General features: G+C 47.9%; 1 protein-coding gene across 1 annotated transcript in view; it reads right to left on the bottom strand.

Moving 5' to 3' along the window:
- The window catches only part of Bco1 (beta-carotene oxygenase 1), a 37,073-nt gene continuing 14,778 nt past the window's right edge, over positions 1–22,295 (bottom strand). The window contains exons 6-11 of the mRNA XM_029481013.1: positions 19,766–19,989; positions 15,729–15,986; positions 5,792–5,897; positions 4,086–4,180; positions 2,690–2,801; positions 1–441 (exon numbers count right to left, since the gene is read on the bottom strand). Coding sequence (XP_029336873.1) covers positions 155–441; positions 2,690–2,801; positions 4,086–4,180; positions 5,792–5,897; positions 15,729–15,986; positions 19,766–19,989 — 1,082 coding nt within the window. The 3' untranslated portion in view covers positions 1–154. The remainder of the gene's footprint in view (positions 442–2,689; positions 2,802–4,085; positions 4,181–5,791; positions 5,898–15,728; positions 15,987–19,765; positions 19,990–22,295) is intronic.

The following is a 22,295-nucleotide window of genomic DNA, read 5'->3' as shown; positions in this document are numbered from 1 at the left end:
CTCTCTCTCTCTCTCTCTCTCTCTTTCCTTTCTGCCTTTCATTTTCAAGATAGGATTTCTCTGTGAAGCCCCGGCTGTCCTGGAACTTGTGTTGTAGACCAGGCTGTCCCTTGTGAACTCAGAGATCTGCTTGCCTCTGCCTTTAGTGTTAGGATTAAAGACTTGAGCCACCATGACCTGCTGTGAAGTCATTTTCACTGTGGCTCAGTTCTGGTGTTGTCAGACCTGTGGGATGATCTGAGTTTTCAACCTCTTGCATTTCAGTTGGAGTCTGCTTCACTGCATTCCAGTCTGCATCTGGGATAAATAAACCATGAAGGTCCAGGTGCATGTCCGCATCAACAGAGGCGCGAGCCAATTCCGTAAAACTTTTGGCATCCAGAATGAGTAAAAAGGGCAGCTTTTGGGGATCCGTAGAGACGATGGCTGATAAAATGACTCCTATAAGAAAAGAAAAAACAAAACCCCCCCCAAACCAGTTTATTTCCATTTGTAATGCTGAGAGTGTAGTCTCAGGCCTTCATGCAGGCTAGACAGCTGCTTTCCCCGTAGGCTCCATCCCTGGTCCTAAGAGATATCTAACAGTGTTCAAAGCATGACCTTGTGTACCTGGAAAGAACATTTCTCAGAGGTGTCTCCCTGTGATCTTTTAACTCATCCTTGATCTAAGCAGCAGGAAAGAGGAGATATGCCATTCTGTGTTGGCAGAAGAGAAACCAGAACTGCAGTCAGCAGCCTACTTCCAGGAGCGACACTTTGCCTCGATGAACCTTCGTCTCTTCATCTTTGCAGTGAAGCTAATTCCCACCAACCCCGACCTCATGGGTGCTGGGGTGATCTGCAGGGTGGATTATGGAAGCACTTGGTTCGTTTTCATGCGTTTTGAACAATGGCTCCTTTCCTAACTTCTCGAAACCTCCGAGTATGGAAAGACCCAGGCAATTCAGGGAGGACTAAGGGCTAAGGTGTGCTACTCCGTGGAGCAGGGACTTCTTGAATTTCAAAAGCATTGCCATATTTGTTTTGTTTTGAGACAGGTCTTGTAATGTAGCTCAGACTGGCCTTAAACTCATATCTGCCTACCTCTACCACTCAGATGCCAGGAAACCAAGCCATGTGTTGCCATATCTGGCTTGTGGTGGTGCTGGAATGAATCCAACTCATCTCCTGGTTATGTTGGCAACCCCCCCTCCCCCAACGTTTGCCTGTAAATTGGGATGTCCTTGCTTCTCTGTGCTCACTTTCAAGGTATAGCAGGGTCAGGAAACTTTTAGTAAGTGCCCAAGATGTCGCCCAAGGGATCTGGGTTGTGGTGGCTGAACACAGGTGATGTCAGATTGGCCTGGATTCAAATCCAACCTCTGCATATGGAGCTCGTGACTTTGGTCAATTTGCCTCACTCTCTGTGCCTCCCCTGGATGAAATGAGGACAGTGTCACTCCACACCCATGGAGAGAAGGCGTGAGAAGCAGCTGCCCAGCCAAGCAAGAGGCTGGCCTCAGTAGGAGTGGGTGCAAACAGTCCCCTGCTTTAGAGATGACAGTGACATGGGATCCCCCTGCCTGTGTGCCAGGCCACAATCAGAAGGAAGCCAAGGCCAGGTGGAAAACCACTCCCTCCCACCTGAGGGAAGAAGCTGGCAGTCTCAGTGGGACAGCCTGCCCTCCCCTGCAGGTGTGGGCAGCCCCATCCCTGGCTTGGCTGGGCGGTGTCCTTACCCATAGCTTATTACCTTCCCTGGTATCCTGAGGGCTGTGGGCAGGGCATTTTTGAAGCAAAAGGGGGATAAGACAATTTGGCTAAGTGGAAACCTGCATTTCTCAGGTGCCGTGAAAACTTTGCATGATTATAAGAGAGGTCATTTGAGATCTGGGGCCAGCCCTTGCAAAGAATTCTAAAACTAAAGCTGCACGTTCTGAAAGAATGTATGTGTCACTCAGTGGAAAGGATATGGACTTTGAGAAGGAGAGAATTTATACCGTGCCCAAAGAAGATCTGTTTGTTCAGTCTTACCCATGAGAATGTTTTCAGAGGCTGTGAGGTATGTCAGGTAGTGTATTCTAACAACTTCATCCATCCATCACCCACTCATCCATCTGTCTGTCTATCTATCTATCTATCTATCTATCTATGTACCTACCTATCTACCTTGTTGCTGTTGTTTTTTTGAGACCAGGTCTTAGTAGTTCAAATTCTCTGTATATCTAAGAATGACTGTAGACCCCTGATTGTCTTCTGTCTGCCTCCCAAATGCTGAGATCTCGGGCACACATGCCATGCTCAGCTGACAATGTGATTTATGATGGAGCCCTTGGACCCCACGGTCTCTGCTTGGCCTGCAAGGGACTGAACAATAAAGGTTATCCACTCAGGGTAGTCCTAATGTCGTGTGAGTGAAGCCACAGTAAAAATCTCTGGATGCAGAGGCTCAGGTGAGCTTCCATGTCTGGAAATGCTTGGTTGTCAGAAGTGAGAACAGTACAGCCAAATCCACTGGGAAGGGATGGCGGGGAGCTCTGGGGGCCCTAGTGGATTACAGAACCTGGTGGTAGGAGCCCTTGACCTTACACTCAACATTAAAATTGAGTGTGGTCGTCTCATCAGGCAACCCACCGTGGGATGCCCCTGGGCGGTGCCTCTGTTGGATGGGTAAGTGTGGTCCATGGGCTCCTCCCTTCTCCCTTCTTACCATCATCTTCATCCTTCGCACCTGGCGTGGGAACAAACAGAGGCTCTGCCGGCCAGCAGCTCTCCTCAGACCACTTTAAGGAGGACTTTGTGAGGATGTCATATTTCAGTATCTGTGTATGCAGAGAAGAGAAAGGTGGGAACCTGGGTCTGCAACCATGCTGACTCCCTAGAAGTGGGAGGGCATGAAGGCCACCGAGGGGAGATCCAGCATCACCCCCAAGTGACATCTGTCCCAGGCAGCACGGCCCCAAGAAGGGAAGACCCAAACTTCCTCCCCCAATATCAACACAGGTCTCCTGGCTTACAGAAGGCCTCAGAGTCCTGAAATGTTCTGGTGTTTGGTACTATCTCACAATGTTTTACGTTATAAAATTAAGGTGTTTAATGCCACCAATTAAAATATGATAACAATTCTTTTGTTGCTTTAAAAGTAAAAGCCCTGGACGAAGACTAGAGCTGGGTGGTGGAGCCCCCCGCCCAGAACAAATAAGTTATGATTTGAGTCCCAGCATCCTAAACACAAAACAAAGCAAAACAACAAATAAAAGAGGAAAATTCCCATGAGGTCTCATGGACCTGTTCCTGTAGGGTATAGAATTCATAGAGAATTCATGGGAGTGGCTTGGGGCATCTCTCTCTCTCTCTCTCTCTCTCTCTCTCTCTCTCTCTGTCTCTGTGTGTGTGTGTGTGTGTGTGTGTGTGTGTGTGTGTGTACACCTTAACTTTTGCTTTAAATATTCTGCATTTAGAAATTTAAATATTTTTAAATTTATCATCTTATTTTTGCTCTCTGCATCTTTACAGTGTGTGTGGGTGGGGCATGCATCACTGCATCATTGCATCATATGCATCACAGCCTGCATACAGCAGCCAGAGGGCAGAAATTGGTTCTCTCCCTCTACCATGTGGCTTCCTGGTATCAAACTCAGGTAGGCGAGCTTGATAGCGCATCCCCTCACCGCCTGAGCTACTTTGTCAGCTCTGTATTTTTAAATGCAAATAAAAATGTTGATCTGAAAGGAAAACAGTATCTGGCCAATGCTTTGGACAGTGCTGGACTGTAGTAAATACGGACAAATCGTTACTTAAAAAACAAAACTAATTCTCCAAGTTGCCGTGACACCTGCCTGCTAGAGAAGGCGAGGTGGGTGCTTGAGACAGCACTCTCTGCTGATTGATTTGTTCTCAGAGCCCACCACAGTGTCACATAGCCAGGGCTCCCTAAGTGCAAACAGGAACAGAACTCTTACTTCAGGATTATCCCAACTGACTTCTCTCCTGCATCCCCTTTTCCCAGTCTTAAGCCCTGAAGAGTCTGATTTGCAGACGTTAAATTGGGTCCAGAGAAAGCCAGTCTGTATACACAGGGACTCCCAGGATGCAGGGATCCATACCTTGGTTGGGACTGGACTCCACTGTACTTCAGCTGCAAAGATGTAGCGATATGGCTTCCCATTGTAAGCATAATTTATCCGAGGGAGCTCTAGGCCTTGAGAGAACAGAACACTAATGAAACCCCATCATTGGTGAGGGAGAACTTCCCTCTTCATGCCAAACTAGACCTCATGCCATAGAAGCAGTTCCCAAGTACCATCCTAACCTTGATTCAGACCCAGATTACATCAAAGGTGGTCACAGGGAGGGAGGGACCTATGATAGTGATGCTGGCCCTGCCAGAAGGTTCAGGAGTGAGGTGACATAGACCAGAGGGCTTTAAATGCTTAAGTACCTGTAATTATCCACGATAGAAATCAGGGAATTACAGATTTAAATCAGAGGCTGCTGCACTTTTTAAAAGGCTGCCTAAAAATGCTGTGTTTGAGTGTGTGTGTAAGCACGCATGGTTATGAAAAAAGACTTCATAAGCCAACTGGGATGAGGGCCAATGCACAATATAAAATAAATGGGGTACCTGGGATGGTGCAGTCACTATGAAAGCACTAGGAGATACTGAGGCAACAGGATTGCCAGAAGTTCAAAGCCAGCCTGGGCTACAGAATGAGACCCTTATTTAAGTAAATGAAATAAGTTCAGCGAATCCTATTATGATCTTTATAAAAGGATGTTTACAAAGGATTTTCATATCACAGGTCGTGTCCATATGATAAGGTAAGTGCAAATAGGGCAGTTATAGAGTGTGTCCATTTTGTCACAAAGAGAAAGTTTAGAAGTGATGCTGGGGTCAGCACTGCCTGCGGGGGTGGGGGTGGGGGGGCGAAGCTCCATCTTGCAGGTTTTGTTATTTCTGTTACCCTTTGCCTAGTCAGTGTTCTTGTTTTTTGTTTGTTTATTTCAAGACAAGATCTCTTAGAACACATGCTGGCTGCTTTGTAGCTGAAGATGACCTTAGGTTCCCCTCCCCATCTCCCCAGAGTTGAGATTACAGGCATACGATTTGGTTGGTTTGTTTGAGAGAGTATGTGGCTCAGGCTAGCCTGGTACTCACAGCAATCCTCCTGCCTCAGCCTCCTGATGTTGGCTTTACAGGCATGCACCACTACATCCAGCTTCATTGTACACATAGAAGTATGAAATACAGATCTGTCTACATAGGGCTTTGTGCCACACCCTATGATACATTGAGCACAGAAACTCAGCCCCGTGGGACAGGGGCACCTCCCAGAGAGCTTTCGGCAGGCTCTGGCGTAGGGTGAGGGCTACTTGGAACCCAGGGATGTTTCTGAGCATCCTCCAGTGCCAACAGTGCCCTACCACAAAGAAGACCTGCCCCACATGCCATCCTGGATGAGGAACATGGGCCCATGGGTGTGGCTCCTGTCTTGTAGCTTGACACTCTGTACACAGCTCAGCATCCTCAGGCCCAGTGGACCAAGAATGCCCACTTTGTAGGAATTGTGACAGTGCAGAGGGAGACATAGGGGCCTACGATGCCTGTTTAATATATCACAGCCAATCACAGACATCAGCTGTGCCTGTCATCTATCCAAGGACCAGAAATGTTGGAAGCTATTTTTAAAAGATCCCCAAATTCTTTTCCTGGGGTTCCAAGAGCCTTCCTTGCTTTTCCCCGTCCCTGCATGGAAGGGAGCTATCACTGAGAGGGGCTTTGGGACACTCCGTGAGAAAGGATGTTTCCTACCTTCGTAGAGGACCTCGGGCTGGCAGTAGACATGGCCGTCTTTCTCCTTCAGGGCTGTTGCAGTTGTAGATGACACCTTGACTAAATTTGAGCCCACTTCTGCATCCTGAAAAGAATAAATTAAAAAAAAAACCAACAACAAAAAGAAAAGGTCATTCCCACAAGCCATTGCTTTACCATATATATTCACCTGAGCAGAGTCCCAACGCACTATCACCTCGCTAGGCCTCGCAGTAACCACAGGAAGCAGCTATTTCATTGCTGTTACTTTCAGTTAGAAAGAATGAGTCTGGAGGCAGCTTTTCCAGAGGATCTGGGTTCGAATCCTAGTGCCACAAGGTAGCTCACAAACTGTTAATTCCAGTCTCGGGGCATCTGATGCCTCTCCTGGCCTCCAGGAGGCACTGCGCATAGAAGTGAACAGGCAAAAATGCAAAGAACCTGTACATTCAATAAATAAATTTAAAAACATAACTATCACTTCAATAGTCATGAGGATTGGCGACAGGAACAGACTCTCCCAAGGCCACACAGCTGGTAAGAGGTACAGTCAGGACCTATCTAGGCTCGTTATCTCTCTAAGACAGCAATAATATGCTCCAAAGAGTAAGGACTCCCTTTTAAAATGCTGGGTGATTTCCCTTGTAAACAGCTGCTTCTAGCATTCAATGGACGCTTGTGGAGTCTATAGTAACACATGTGCTTAGGGTGTAACAGTGAGAGAAAGCCTAGGAACAAATTGTATGCATGGTCTGAACTCAACCACATATGCTCATAAAATACACTGGGATGAGAGTGTGAGAAATCTCACAAATATGGACATCAGGGCAGAGAGTGGAAACTTCCCTATTTTCCACATACTTAAGCGTGGGACTTTGGGCAAGAAGTTAGCTTCTCTGTGGTTCAGTTTCCTTCTTTGTATAAGGAAGATAATAGTAGGCACATCTTTAGCAGATTACAAGGATTAAATGCTATCACCTGCCAAATGGTTTGCAATAGGACCTAGGCAAACACTCTGGTGGATGATGACATCTTTGGAGACCTACACAGCAGGTCTATGCTATAGCACTGACTCTTGGAGGATTCATTCCAAGCCCTCGGTGATGCCCTGAAACACAGATAACACTGAATGTGTAAGTGTTGCAACCGGACAGCATGGCATTGATCTGATAGCTGAGCCGACTGCAGAATGACTAAGAGGTGAGTAGCATATAGAGAATGGATACATTGTACAAAACAACTGCTCCAGTTCTGAGTAAGTCTGAGGTCTTGGACTGTGAATCAGAACAGCATGCAGTTTTACTCCCAAGACCAATTTCTTTAGCCAGGCAGTAGGGGTGCATTTAATTCCAACACTCAGGAGGCAGAGGCAGGCGGATCTCTGTGAGTTGGAGACCTGGTCTACAGAGTGAGTTCCAGGGCAGCCAGGGCTACATAGAGAAACCCTGTCTCAAAACCAAAACCCAAACCGCATTTCTTTAGAGGTGGGGCTTTCACTGAACATTTTTTTGGAGCTTTCTGGATTCTAAGTCACTGCATGGGTAGAACATGAAGCCAAATGAGGGAATAATCGTATATTATTATTACCATGGCTGACGTCTCCTTCTCTGCCCAAATTTTCAACATTATTTTTGACATTAAAAACAATATGCTTCTTCTCTTGCAGCATGTGTATGTGTCTGGTGTGTGTATGTGTGCTTGTGTGCAAAGGCCAGAGTTTCACATTATTATTATTGCATGCAAGGTTTTAGTGTGTCTTCTTAGAATTGCACACCATCCCGGCAGAAGGAATCACTGCAGAATTTCTACTTTCCCCCAGCACCAGTTTTGGCTTTGCTGTGTTCCCTGGCCCCCATCTTCCCCATCCGGTTCCGCATTCCTTTCATTGTTTCCCCGGAAGTCTTCCTCTAGCAAAAGCCAAGTCTTGCAAGTCTGGGTTTAGGCTCATATTTCCTCGAATAAGCCAAAGACTCATGGATCACAGGAGGCCACCTGTCCTGCCACCATCAAAGTGGGCTCTGAATTCAAATACAAAGATGACATCTGGCATCGTCTTGTACTTTGTGGCTAGCTTTTCCTCTGCGTCTGTCTTTGGTACCTGTTGCTTTCCCGGGGCGAAGGACATCAATGACTGTGTGTTTCCTCTGAAGCAAACTGTTAGCCATGAACTTCTTGGTGAGGACATAGATCGATACCGTATCATTCATGGTGGTCCTTGAACAGTGAAGGAGAAAGAGAGGACTCCTCCCCCCCCCCCCCCCCCCTTTTTTTTTTTTTTTTTTTTTTGAGACAGGGTCTCTTATTTTACTTGGGATTCACCTATCGGCTGGCCAGAGAGCTTTAGAGATCTGCTTGTCTCTGCCTTTCTGGCGCTGAGGTTATGAGGTTATGCTTGTACGTCATATGGATGCCGGGGATGAAACTCAGGTCCTTGTGCCAGAACAGAGCAAGCACTTTATAGACTGAGTCCCCTCTCCAACCTGCTATCCCAGATCAACCTATCTTAATGACAGCAGCTCACCTTCTGGGAAAGGGAGCAAGCTAACCACTTCATGGTGGCTGAATTGAAGGGGGCCCTTAGAGATTATTCATCTAGTTTGATCCCTTGATGGTTAGGAGAGGAAGCTGATGCCCAGAGATGGAGAGAGTGACATGTCAAAAGCCACACAGAGAGAAGCAGAGCCCGGACCCATGACTTCACACTGAGATTCTCCCAGGAGCAACAGTTTGGATAGAGGGCAGAGCAAGGGGCCCTTTCCCATCCTGAAGGTTTTAACTTGAACATCTCCTTCCTTAACCAGTTTGAATCTGCTGAGTCTGTGAGGCAGCAGTCCTGGGCTGTAATTATTTTATTCTGGAAGCTTCTTTGTCCTTCTTTGTGGTCAGTTGCTCCAGGATGTCAGAGACTGTTTCCCGAGGTGCATGGCACCCAGGAAGTGAATTCATGACTTGATAAGCTTTTCCCCTCTTTCAGTGGTCAAGGGACAAAGAACATGCTTGCTTTGCAGTTTGGCTGGAGAGCCCAGTGGAGCCAAGTCTGTGAACTAAGTAGCCCCGTGCTGGGTGCACTGTAGTGTCTCACCATGTACCCGTGTGCCTTGCTGGGTACCGCCCCCTCCCCACCCAAGGCATGTCCAGCCTTGATCCGCAGGGAGTTGGTTGACAAGACACTCTTTTAGCTCCAGCTTGAAACTGGTCAGACTGGTTAAGGGATAAACTTTTAATTTTCCACACACAGCAGTAACCTAACATGACTCGGCTGCTTTTTAGCAGCCAAACCCTGCTCAGCATTGAAAAGAGATCAGCCAGAATTCAAACAAACAAAAAAAAAAAAGAAAAGAAAAGAAAAGAAAAATAAAATCCCACAGCACAGTCTTGCTCTGCAGTCCTGGTGCCCGAGGGAACTTCCAGGGCTAAGCAGAGAGCTCGGGAACTGCCTATCGGCTGCCAAGGAAATACCAGCTTCTGCGTGGAACCAGAATTCAGAACTTGCTATGTGAGTTTGAAAAGATCTTTGACCCCACTGGGTTGGCCTCCCTGTCTGTAAATGGGGTAATGAGTGAAGCATAGTGGATTCTGCCCGATCTTGGAAAGTTAGGGTTATATAAGCATCTGGGGCCGGGTCAGAGGTATCATTGTTAACAGACACGGATTCAAATCCTGACCTAATCCCAATGGTGACTCTTTGATGTTGGGCAAGCTACTTTCCCTCTTAACTGGAAACTCTGGGATAAAGAATAACTCAGAGGGTTGCAATGTGAACCGGCAAAAACAGTTAACCGTTCTTAAAACTCTGCAGGGGCTGGAGCAACAGCCCGAGTTGAGGCCCACGGGCCCTATGCCCAAATGCAGCAGGCTAATTAAGTAGACCAAATCGCTCTCCTACCCAGATCCATGGGCTTTTATCATCTGGAACTGCTCTAGCCAATCACTAGAACTAAAGCCAACCTATTTCAATGGTAGCAGCTCTTCTTCTTCTTCTTCTTCTTTTTTTGTGGAAAGAAGAGAAAGTTTATTGTGTTTCTGTAGTTGGATTGCTGGGGTCTTTAAAGATTGGCCTCGTTCTGTCCCTCATTAAAGGAGGCTGAGACACAGACAAGAGACGTGTGTGGATACTGAGACTCTTAAAAAAGGATGAAGTAAGATTGAAATTCCCATGGGCCCTGAAGAAGCCACATCTCCCATGCTTTACCGCCACATTCTCGTTGGCAGCTACTGTGATGGACAGGGAGAACATCCTAGCAGCAGAGCAGGTTCCGTCTCAAAGGGTGACCCAGAAGGAGTATGGATCGAAAAGTCTCCTTAGTTCTCAGCCAGACGAAATGGCCAGTGAACACTTCTCACTCCAGGCTCAACCTGGAGCTACACAGATGCCCCACCCAGCACCCCAAGTCCCAGTCAGTCCCAGATACCTCACGGACACACTGGTCATACCCACTGCTCTTAGTGGGACAGAGGCAGTCTCTTAAACAGGTTGGAATCCCGATTATCCGAAGTATGGGTAGGTGTGATGGAGAGATGCCTTTCTTGGTAGGCATGACCTCTTGGCCCTTCAAACTTCTCATCTCGTGGAGAAGGGGCCATGCTGGAGACAGAAGGGACAGATAGCGGCCTCTAAAGTGACAGTCTCAGAGAATGGGATTCTATGGCCAAAGTCTCAGAGCAGAAAAGCCATTTAACACAGGGCCTAGTTCTCAGCCCACCTCCGTGGATACTACTTCATCTTATCAGGTATTCATGTCTGCCTTTGGAGACAAACCCCAAATCTGCTAGTCCAGGATCCAAAGCCACCTCATGTAGCTCTAGCATGCCTCCTTCCGTGGCAGACTGTGAACCATGACAACGAATTCTCACAAACCCATCTCTAACATGCCGTGGCGCCCTTCAGGACGAGGGCAGGGCAGCTGCCCCACTGTCTGGACATGCCTAGGTTCCTCCCTGCCACTCCTCCACCCCTGCAGAGCTCCACCTCAGGTACCGGCAGCACTACATAAACAGCTGGGGTGTTCGGGGGGGCCCTTCCACTCTGCCTCCATTTGACCCCAGCTGGCTGAGCATCATAGGAAATCAGGAGGTCCTAGACCTCTGAGAATAACCTCCCACCATCTACTCTGGCTATAAAGCACTGTTCCCCAGGACATGGTATAAATGCTAACAGGAGAGCTGTGCCCTCTTAGAGACTTCACTTCATGGTTCATTCATTCATTCATTCATTCATTCATGCATGCATGCATGCATGCATGCATTCATTTCCACCTTTAAGAGGTTTTTTTGTTTTTGTTTTTGTTTCTTTTTAAAAAAATATTTATTTATTTATTATATGTAAGTATACTATAGCTGATGCCCCAGAAGAGGGCATCAGATCTCATTACGGATGGTTGTGAACCACCATGTGGTTGCTGGGAATTGAACTCAGGACCTCTGGAAGAGCAGTCAGTGCTCTTAGCTGCTGAGCCATCTCTCCAGCCCCCAAGGGTTTTTGGTTACAAGGATAACCTGCCTCAAGACAGCGTCCCTGCCTTCTAGGGGCCTATGTCTCAGCAGCAAGAGGGGATTAAAGAACCTTGTCATGCTGGAGGTGTGTGTCACCCTAGAGGGTGCCACGGTGTACACACACCCCTGACAAGGGAGGGAGGGAGGGAGGCACAGAGACCTGAAAATGGAGACCTTTCTAAGCCCAGAGAAGCTCTCAGCATGCATTACAGTCACTCAGGATGCTCTGCNTCTAGGGAGTGCTGCAGATGACACAGGACTCCAGAATGGGCCACTGAGACAGGCAGAGGGGACATTGATAGGCAAACGTCCCTGAGTACAGGGCATTTGAGAAGGGAGAACTTTCCTGGCTAGGAGGGAGCTGGACCCTTGGTGCAGGGTGTGTGTGACCGTGTCTGTCCACCTACCCGAGTTTCCCATCTGTATACATCCAGGCAGCTGAGTGACTTGAAAGCAAAGAAGCCATCTTTAAGGGACAATAAACAACAATTAAGCAGCGTGGCCAGAACCGCCCATCCAAGGGTTCACTTGCCTTTGCTAATTTCAAAGCACCTGGCGGTTACAAGGTGGCTTTTAAAGACACACAGACAACCCATTCAAGCTTGGGTTTGAGGAAGTAGCCTTTCCCCCATGTGATCAAAGGGTGTAAAACCTTAAGCGGGGGCAGGGAGGGAGCCTGTCCCTCTTCCTGCATCAGCTCTGGGCTTGTGACTCATGCCTTGTGTGCTCTGTGACACCCTCTTCTTCTTAGACCAGAAGAAACTCCCCAGTGCTGCACTGTGGGGCTTTGCCAGGACAAGGGGTGCAGAGGCCAGGGCTGGGGTGATTTTATGGAGTAGTGTCGCTATCACATAGTCACCCTCATGAGGGTGGGAAGCTAATGCTTAAGTCCTTTCAGTTCCCCCACATCCCAGTATTTTCAGTAAAACTGAAACAATTGAGCCTAGGGTGCTGGGCCTCCTGTTTGCTACGCAAACATAATATCATTGAACTATCCTGTCGTCCTGTCCTGGCTTCTAGATCTTATTTTTATCTTGAGGCAGGGTGTCACTAAGTTGCCAGGTTGGCCTTAAAATATTCAAATCTTCCTGTTTCAGCCTCCTGAGCAGTTGGGATTAAAGGCTGGCACAATGAGACCAGCTTGCCTCCGTCCTTTCCTTCCCTTTTTTCCTTTTCCTTCCCCTTTCCCCTGCCCCCCTTTCCCCTTTCCTTTCCTTTCCATCCTTTATTTCTTTTTTTTTTAAACAAAGATTTACTTACTTTTTATTTTATGTGCCTTTGTGTTTTGCCTGCATGTATGTTTTGAATGTGCCAGACTCCTGGAACTGGAGTTATACTCAGTAGTGAGCTGCCATGTGGGTGCTGGGAATTGAACCTGGGTCCTTTGGAAGAGCAGCCAGTGCTTTTAACTGCTTGGCTACCTTTTCAGCTCCTCTCTCCCTGTCTTCTTTTTTTTTTTTTTTAAACAATTAAAACAACAACAACAACGATGACAGTTAAGGTCTTACCAGGCCTCCCACCAACCTAGCTGTTACTTGCCTTTCTCTTGCCTTAGTCTCCCGAGTGCTGGGATTGTTGGCACATGCCAACATGACCAACTGGTTGACCCCTTTCTTTCTTCAAGGTCATATTAGGGATTAAACCCTGAGTCTCAATGTACTAAGCATCCTTTCTCTCCCCCGGATGTATACTCCTGTGCTGGCTAGTTTTATATCGACTCGATACAAACCCCAGCGTCATCTGAAAAAAACGAAGAGTTGTCTGAAAAAAGGGAAACCTCAATTGAGAAAATGCTTCCAAAGAGCTGGCTGTAGGGCATGTTCTTAATCAGTGATTGATGGGGGAGGGCCCAGATCACAGAGGGTGGTGCCACCCCTGGGCCAGCGGGCCTGAGTTCTATAAGGAAGCTGACTAGGGGGCTGGAGAGATGGCTTAGCTTTTAAGAGCACTGGCTGGTCTTCCAGAGGTCCTGAGTTCAAATCCCAGAAACTACACAGTGGCTCACACCCATCTGTAATGGGATTCCCTCTTCTGGCAAGCAGGTACATGTTCATACGCAGCACTTTTATGCATAAATTCATGAATAAATAAATCTTAAGGCAAGAGAGAGAGAGAGAGAGAGAAAGAAAGAAAGAAAGAAAGAAAGAAAGAAAGAAAGAAAGAAAGAAAGAGAGAGAGAGGAAGGAAGAAAGAGAGGAAGCAGGCTATGAGGAACAACCAGTAAGTAGTACCTCCATGGCCTCCGCATCAGTTCCTGCCTCCAGGTTCCTGCCCTACTTGAGTTCCTGCCCTGGCTTCTTTCAAATGATGGACTATGATGTGGACACATAAGCAGAATAAACCCTTTCCTCCCTAAGTTGCTTTTGGCCACGGTGTTTCATCACAGCAATAGAAACCCTCACTAGGACAATCCCCAAGACTAAATTCATTTTGCAAAGTCAGACCTTGGGAAGAGGCGGCCCTAGCTGGAGCAGCAGAACTCTGCTGGGCTCTCAGGTCTCTTTCACTGCGGTCTCTCCTGCATGGGACAGCAGGGAATGCTGCTTTCCCCCGGCAAAGATCACTACCCCTTTCACGTGACTTAAAACAACAACAACAACAGCGACAACAANAATGTTACAGATGTGAAGTCAGGGTGATGTAAGATGTGGGTTAAGCCACAGCAGAGACACATAGAGAAGTGTTACGGAGACAAGAGAGTCACAAGCCTGGCTCTCCTGCTCCCTGGGTTAGACTGAACCCCTGTACTGCAGAGCTCAGAAATGAGGGTGGGAAAAGGTCCCCTGGACTGCAGAGGACTGTTTCCCAGGCTTAAGGCCTGTAGGGTGAACATCTGAATTCCTGTCCCTCTACACTCACAGATACACTTTTAGTCACCAATCCAGGGTTCCAGTCTTGCTCTGTGGCCTGGGACACATTCTTTTACCTCTTTGACTCTCCTTTTGTTGTTGTTGTTGTTTTGCTTTGTTTTGTTTTTTCAACTATAAAAGGAGCCTCCCAACTTTCCCCAGAAGTTGTTGTAGTCATGATGTGATGTAAAATAAGCAAAGACAAAATGCACAGCAAAGCCCCTGGCAGGCAGGGCTCCTTCAGTAAATGGGAGCCGCCACGTCTTAATTGAGTTCAATTTGGTTCCATTTAAATTAATTATATCATGAAGTCAGTGAGTTCTGGAGCCAGAAGCTTCCTCTTGCTCAGAGCCCAGGACAGCAGCATCCTGACTGAGGAGGACTCTTGGCCCTGGGGTTGTACACAATGCTAAGAACAATAATTCAACAGCAGAGACATCATGGAAGCTGGTCGTGCTGGATCCCTCCCTTGGACCATTAGCTGAATATTTTAAATGAGAGCATAGAGCGATGGAGGCTTAGATATGCAGTTGGTATACGAGGCGGAAGGCAAGAGAGTGCGCGCACACTTGGCCATGTGAGAAAATGAAGTGTGGACACACGATGGGATATGCATGAAGGAGAAAACACTCTTGAGTAGGAGAAGCCAGAAGTGCCAGGCTTCATGCTGCAAGGCTCTGCTGACATCACGCATTTAGACAGGTGACATTGTTAAGGCTGGAGGAGATCTGTGGTTGCCTGGGGCAACAGGAGAGTTTCTGGGACATGGTGGCTGAAGGGTAAAGAGGATGGGATTTCTCTAAGTCTGGTAAAAAAAAAAATTCAAAACTGAGGGTGGGGATGGATGCTCAACTCTGACTACACAAAGGACAATGAATTGAATGCTTTAAATGGGTGAAGTCTATAGTGTGTGGATTATATCTCAATATAACTGTTAAAAGGTGCAATTAAAATATATATGTACACGTGTGCATGTTTTGTATGTATGTATGTATGTATGTATGTATGTATCTATCTATCTATCTATCTATCTATCTATCTAATGTGTATCCAGGGAGACCGGAGTAAACACAAACACAGTGTTCATCTTGCATGGTGAGTTTAATGGGGATCATTCGTTTGTTTGAGACAAAGGTCTGGCTATGTAGCCCAGGCTGGCCTTAACCTCCTCATTGCTGGCAACACAACCTGTAACCACTCCAAGCCTGGTTCAAAACAAAACAAAACAAAACCTTTGCCTCTTTCTTTGTTTCTTTCTCACTTATCTATTCTTCCTAAACTTTCGACAGAACATAGCTGCTTTTAGAAGAACAACAAAAAACATTTTTTTTCAAAGTACAGTTCAGGGTTGGGGCAGGGATCTGTCACTCAGGGGTAAATTACGTGTGAGGCTGGGGGTTCCATCCTTGCAAGCAGAACAAAGCAAAGCAAAGCAAAGCAAAGCAAAACGAAGCAAAGCAAAGCAAAACGAAAAGGAAAACCCAGTGCATTGTGGGACTCAGTGTCAACAAGCATCAAGAGAAATTTCTGCCCAGATTCAGGGCTGTTCAGAAAGCAGAGAACCCCCACCGCCACCCTACCCCCAAACATGGTACCTTGTCCACATGGAGGGGCACAGCAAACCTCCTGAGGGTAGGCACTGAGGTCAGCCTGGACTTCTCTTCGAAGTCCTTGTTCAGGTTGGCCAGGTAGAAGAGCTGATAGAGGCTGCTGTCCTCATAGGCGATCACATCAAACAGCACACAGCCGTCCTCCTCGTAGGCGTTGACATGATGGAAGACCACCATGGGATCTGTGTAGAACTTGGTAGGCACAGGCTTCCTGGTCCTCTGGTTGATGATATGAATGTACGTCTGAAAGAAGACGGCCATGTCAGCCCACGCAGTGATCAGCTCACCCTCGGATATACCTGGTATGGTGACATCACAATACCAGGCCTGCCTTAGCTTAGGCCATATAGATGTCCCTTTCCCCATTCTGAGCTCTGTACCCATCCCAAACTGCCAGGTCGTGCTATTCACAATGGCCAAACTACAAAATCAACCAAGGTGTCCCGCAAAAGATGAAGTTTACTTCTTTCAAACGTCTATGTATTTTTTAAAAGAATTATTTATTTTATGTACGTGAATACACTGTTCTCTGCAGACCAGAAGAGGGCATTGGATCCCATTATAGATGGTTGTGAGCCACCATGTGGCTGCTGGGAATTGAATTCAGGCCCTGTGGAACAGCAGCCAGTGCTCTTAACCACTGAGCCATCTCTCCAACCCCCAAGTTCTATATTTTGTGTATAGGTGTATGTGAACGGAAGTAGAAGGCAGAAGGGATGAGCATAAAGCAGGTGATACGTTGGAATGAAAATATCGTGAATCTGCCACTTTAAATAAGTATTTCCTAATAAAAATGTAAGACAAGGGGCTGCAGGGAAGGCTCCCTTGATAAGGTGTTTATGGTTCAAGCTTGAGAGCCTGACTTTGATCCTTGGCAAACACAGGAAGAAGAAGCAGGGAGTGGTGGTTATAATCCCCAGTGCTTAGGGCTGGGGCAGAGACAGGAGGACCCGTGGTGCCTTCTGGCTGAATAACCTAGCTGAATTAGCAGATCACAGGCCAGGTAGAGACGCTGTTCCAAAAACCAAGGTGTGCGGTGTCTCAAGGCACAGCACCAGAGATTGATGTCTGGCCTCATTGCTTGTGCTTGAACACACACGCATGTGCACGGGTGCGTGCGTGCACAGACAGACAGACAGACAGACAGACACACACACACACACACACACACACACACCCCACATGCAAATACACCCAGACATACACAAGAAAGTAAACATGAAAACAAAACAAAATGCTGTCATCCTGACAGGCAGGCAAAGCCTTCTGTGAATGGAGCAGGCCTGCAGCAGCATTTCTGTGACATACAGGCCACAGGAGGGCAGCTCTGCCACCAAGGTGGCTGGGCAGCCTTTGGGGAGGGCGCCAAGAGAGCATTGTTGTGGTTCCAGATAGGTTTCCTGGGAATAGTCATGCCGGTAGAAGGTCGGTGCCAGGTTCCAGCTGAGGCTGGAGTCCTTTGGTCCTCTCTCTGGTGTCCTGCAATGCAGAGCCTGCTTCCCAGGGCTGCTAGCTAAAGCCACCCACCCTGTCCTCAGGGCTGTAGGGGAGTGGACCCAGGACCGGCTAGGGAGCTGCATCTGCCCCAGGTGGCCTGACTGTGTGTGATCAGGCTAATATCTAATATCATCCTGGGCGATAATGAGCCGTTTCTACAGGTCAGATATTTGTCTGATACAACCTTTCCCCCCTCCTTCTCCCTCCCCCTCCCTTCTCCCTCCTCCCTCTCCCTGTCCACTCCTTTCTCTGTTATCTCTTCTGGCAGTTCTGGCTAAACTACCTTCCTGAGGGAGGAGGGTGGAGGTGGCTTCTTTGGTCTGGTTGTTTTCTCCCCCTCCCCCAGAGGCCACGGAGGAGAGCTGTGACGTCATGGGGCGGGGCGTGTCATCGAGGACAGGTAAGCACTTGAGTGATTGGTTTAGACAGTTTCTTTGCTGTGATTCCAGCCCCAAGCTGGACACTTGGATTTCTATGAATTTACTCCCAGTTGACTTCTGGAGCTTGGGACCCTCTGGTCCGGGGCCTCCCCACAGTTACAGATCCCAGGGTTCCTGATCTCCAAGGTCGTGGCAGTAGGAGAACCCCAGAATCTCTGAAGATGTCTACAGAGTGTATTCATCTTGAGTTGACGCCCCTGTTCTGTTCATTCACTCTACAAATACCAAGGCCCTTCTGATACTGGGCACTTCTTTGAGAACCATAGCGACTGTAATGTGAGCAGGATGGACCCCACGAGAAATATGAAATCTGGAATACATTAAAGATGAAGGGCACTCTCAAGAAAAACAAAGTAGGGTTGGTAGCTAGAAAAAACCAGCCAGGGATTTCCTGCAGCTAGTGTTGGCATATCTTCTAGGCTCCGCCCCACAGTTGCCTGGCAATAGCCACGTCCACCTGACTCACTATAAAAGGGGCTGTTTGCCCCCTCCTCTTTCCTCTCTTCTCTTGTTCTCTTAGCTTTTTCCCCCTCTGTCCCTTCTCTTCCCATTTCCTCCCCAACTCTTTCTCTGCGTGCTCATGGCCAGTCTCTCTCTCTCTCTCTCTCTCTCTCTCTCTCTGCCTCTCTCTGTACCACTCTATCTTATGGCGGGTACCTCAGGGGGAAGTGTGCCTCAGCGTGGGCCTGCAAAGACACCCCCTTCCCCTGAGCCTTCACCAAACATATCCCTGGCTTCTTCTTCTTTTTTATAAAGCACAACAGATAGGATCAGGAAAGAAGGCTTGGGGATCTAGACCAGTGAGGGAGGAAGCCATCTTATTCTCAGAAGAACAAAACACCAGGAGGCCCCTCAGCAGTCAGACATCAGAGAAGACACCTAGAATAAGCAAGGAGTGAGAGAGAGACATGTGAGGGGACTGAGGATGGTCAACAGAGCCCTTGAATGCTATTCTGAGAAATTTCTAGAAGGGTATTATCAGTGGTGGACCTCATCTAACTCCTCCTTCTCCTGGGGAGACAGAGGGTGGTGTTAAAGAGGGTGGCTAGCCAGCATATTGGTTCCTATAAATGGAAGTGGGTGAGTATCCACAAATTCTGACATGGGCAGCCAATAGATAATGGTGACTTTCTTCAGAATGGGGAGCAGAGAGGGGAAGGAGAGGGAGGGAAGATGGTGGGGAGCCTGATGGGAAATGGATTTTTAAACAAATATTACTTTGAGATAAGATCCCAGGTAGCCCAGGCTGGCCTTGGACTTGCTGTGTCGCAAAGGATGACCTTAAACTCCTGATTCTCCTGTCTCTGCCTCCTCTGCGTTCTGGGATTGCAGGCACGCACCTCTACGCCCAATTTATACAGTCCTGGGAATTGAACCCAAGGCTTCGTGTATGCTCGGCCAGCCAGCACCCTACCAGCTGAGCTACATCGCCAGCCCAGGAAAGGGATTTTGTGTGTGGCTTTCTATCCTGGTGTGTTATATGAATAGTTAAGACTGAGAATCGCTGGACATTTGTCAAAAGCAGCAACAGCAAATAAATACACACAGACATACATAGACATGTGTTTAACATCCACCCATGCATGCACATACATGTACATGATCATCTGCATGTGCATAGAACACGCATGTGCCTCTGACTGAAGGAGATGGTTTCACTCCACATCTATGGGCCCAGTGTCATCCTGATGTGTAAGCTCACTGGTACCCAGGACTCACTAAGCCGCCCAAGACTGTACAATGAGAGGGGAGAGGTGCTGAGGAGCCCTCCCAACGGATGGTAGAGGCTATGTAGGTCCCAGCTATGGACGAGGACTTGAACCCATAGTGACTGTGCATCTGTGGATAGTTTGGGGGATTTTGTCTGCCCAAGATCACATCTGTTTCCCAGGACAGTCTGCATTTGGAAGTAAGGATGCCCTAACTCAGGACCACTCTAATGATCCACCCCAACAGCAGAACTCTCTAGATGGTGGCAGCTGCCTGCAACGGGGCTACACGGCAGTCAATAGCCCATATGCATCCCTCAGGGTGGCCTCCCTGTCAGTGTTCTGGGGGTGGGGTAGACAGGCAGGAAGGCCTCACCTTGTCCTCCCTGTCGAAGGACATACAGGAAGCCCAGCTCACTCCCCTCATGTATGCGGTGGCCATCTTGAGGATATCCAACTTAAAAGGCTGCTCCAGAAACACCACATAGTTCTCCGTGACACCAAAGCTGTGGTAGTAGCTGGGAGAGAGCAGCGAGCGCGAGGGAATGGAGCAGAAAACTTCCGCGTGCTTCACGGGACTCTTCCCTTTCTTCTTGCTGCCTGGAGAAGAGCAAACGTGGAAATCTAGCTGGATAATACTATCAGCCACAGCCTGACTGTGTTCTCAGGAGAACTGTCAACAAAGAACCCACAGGCCTGGATACTGAGAGACTCCCACTAGAGTCCACAGGTTGTGGTGAACTCTGGAGTTCCAGCCGTTATAAAATAGACTTGGAGACTGGCGAGATGGCTCAGCAGGTAAGAGCACTGACTGCTCTTCCAAAGGTCCTGAGTTCAATTCCCAGCAACCACATGGTGGCTCACAACCACCTGTAATGAGATCTGACGCCTTCTTCTGGTGTGTCTGAAGACAGCTACAGTGTACTTATGTATAATAATAAATTCATTTTTGGGCCAGAGCAAGCAGGAACCAAAGTGAGTGGGGTAGACCGGAGCAAGCAGAGGTCCTAAAATCAACTCCCAACAACCACATGATAGCCCACAACCATCTGCACAGCTACAGTGCACTCACATACATAAAATAAAACAGACAGGGCCATGCTTCCATCGAAGGATGGGGGAACTTTATTTGCATGGACTATGGCAATTCAGCAAAGCTGTATGGTGTCCATTTCACAGATGGGCAAATGAGGTGATGGCCTATCACAATGACACAAGTCATAGCTGACTTCTTCCTGAGCTATTGGGGGGTGGGGTGATGGAATACCCAGAAAAACAAGTGGTAGGGCACGGGGGAGGGGTGGGAGGTCCATACTGGACCTCTGTTCTAACCACAGTTCATGGGCCTCGGCTGGCACTGAAGGTCGTGGCTCTGTGTGTGTGTGTGTGTGTGTGTGTGTGCTCTGTTTTCCCAGTCCTTTGTAAGCATGAATCAGCCCTAGGCCAAAGGCCTCCCCACCCAGTCCTGGGGCTGGTTTATAATGAGTTCCTTGTCAATGTCCCCACCTCTCTGTGGCCACCTGTGCACACTGTAAACAGCTGGCTGGTGGGAGGGGACTCCGTGGGGCTGTGGGCTAGTTTTCTCCGAAAATGAAGAGGAACACAAAGCCAGGTCTGGCATGCAGAGCAAGAATGCCCTGCCCCCTCTCTTGCATGATGTCCCAGCTCTGGAAAGCCATGCGACCAATGCCATGTCACCTAATCTGAGCCTCACAGTCTCCTGTGATATAAGGCAGCAAAAAAAAAACTGCTGGAAGACCCCAGACTGAACTCTAAGATGCTGGACTGAACCTTCTTTATCTTAAATAACTTCAATTTCACTTAATTATATTCATGGCACCTTTTGATCTAGGGGGAGCTGTGCTCCCAGCTTCTTTCACAGCTGGATAGTTTTCTACAGCAGGTAGGGGTAGGGAGCAGGCAGGTGCTATCAGGGTCACAGATATAATAAACGTGTTCCCTAGGCCAGAAGGTCAGGTCAAACACCCATGAAGGCTTCATCTGCTGGGTGTGGCAACCAGGAGGGTCCTAGACAAACATAGGTTGGGAGCCTCACCCTCTTCCCCCTCGGGAACACGCAATCACTGGCCTGGGCTTTGCTCCAGGACCCGGCCCTGAGAGGAGGAGGTCCAGAGGCTCTGGGAACAGGGTGTGGATTTGGAGTGGATCCCAGCAAGGGCTGAGCACCCCAACAGCCCTGGGAGCCTGGCTGCAGGATAGAGGGGGTGGCACAATCTTGGCATATGAAAAAAGTTTGCCAGGAGACTTTTTAAAATGACTAAACTAGTAGCTAGGGAAAAGGTTAGAACAGGCTAGATAGATGGGTGGATAGATAGATGATTGAACACATAGGCAGGTGGATGGATGGTTGTGTGGATCTGTGTATAGGTAAATAGGTGGTTGTGTGTATGGATGGATGGATAGGTGGATAAATGGATGGATGGATGGATGGATGGATAGATGGATGGATGGATGGATGGATAGATGGATGGATGGATTGGGGGTAGGTGAATGGATGAATGAGATGGATGGTTGAGTGACAGGCAAGTAGATCAATGCATAGATGGATGGATAGATGAATAGATGGATGGATAAATGACTAGTTGGATGGATAAATGACTAGTTGGATGGATGGATGAGAGGGCTGGTAAGTAGGTGAACAGGTAGACTGAAGGATACACAGGTGAGTGGATGGGTGGGTGGGTAGATAAAATGAATTGGAGCCTAAAAATCAGTAAGTTAAAATAGTGTCATTAAGTTAAAATAGTGTCAGTATTTTTTCTTTTGTCCAAAATAATCTCAGAAATATCTCTTTTATGTTTAAAGGAGAAAATTGAGTTCTCCCCCCACAGAACCTCTGCCTCCGACTAAATGACAAAACTGACTTAAAGGTCATCTGAATAATC

The sequence above is a fragment of the Mus caroli genome, chromosome 8 (assembly GCF_900094665.2).
Source record: "Mus caroli chromosome 8, CAROLI_EIJ_v1.1, whole genome shotgun sequence".
NCBI classification, from domain to species: Eukaryota; Metazoa; Chordata; class Mammalia; order Rodentia; family Muridae; genus Mus; species Mus caroli.
The sequence above is the reverse complement of the archived record's forward strand: the minus strand, read 5'-3'. Positions and strand labels throughout refer to the sequence as shown.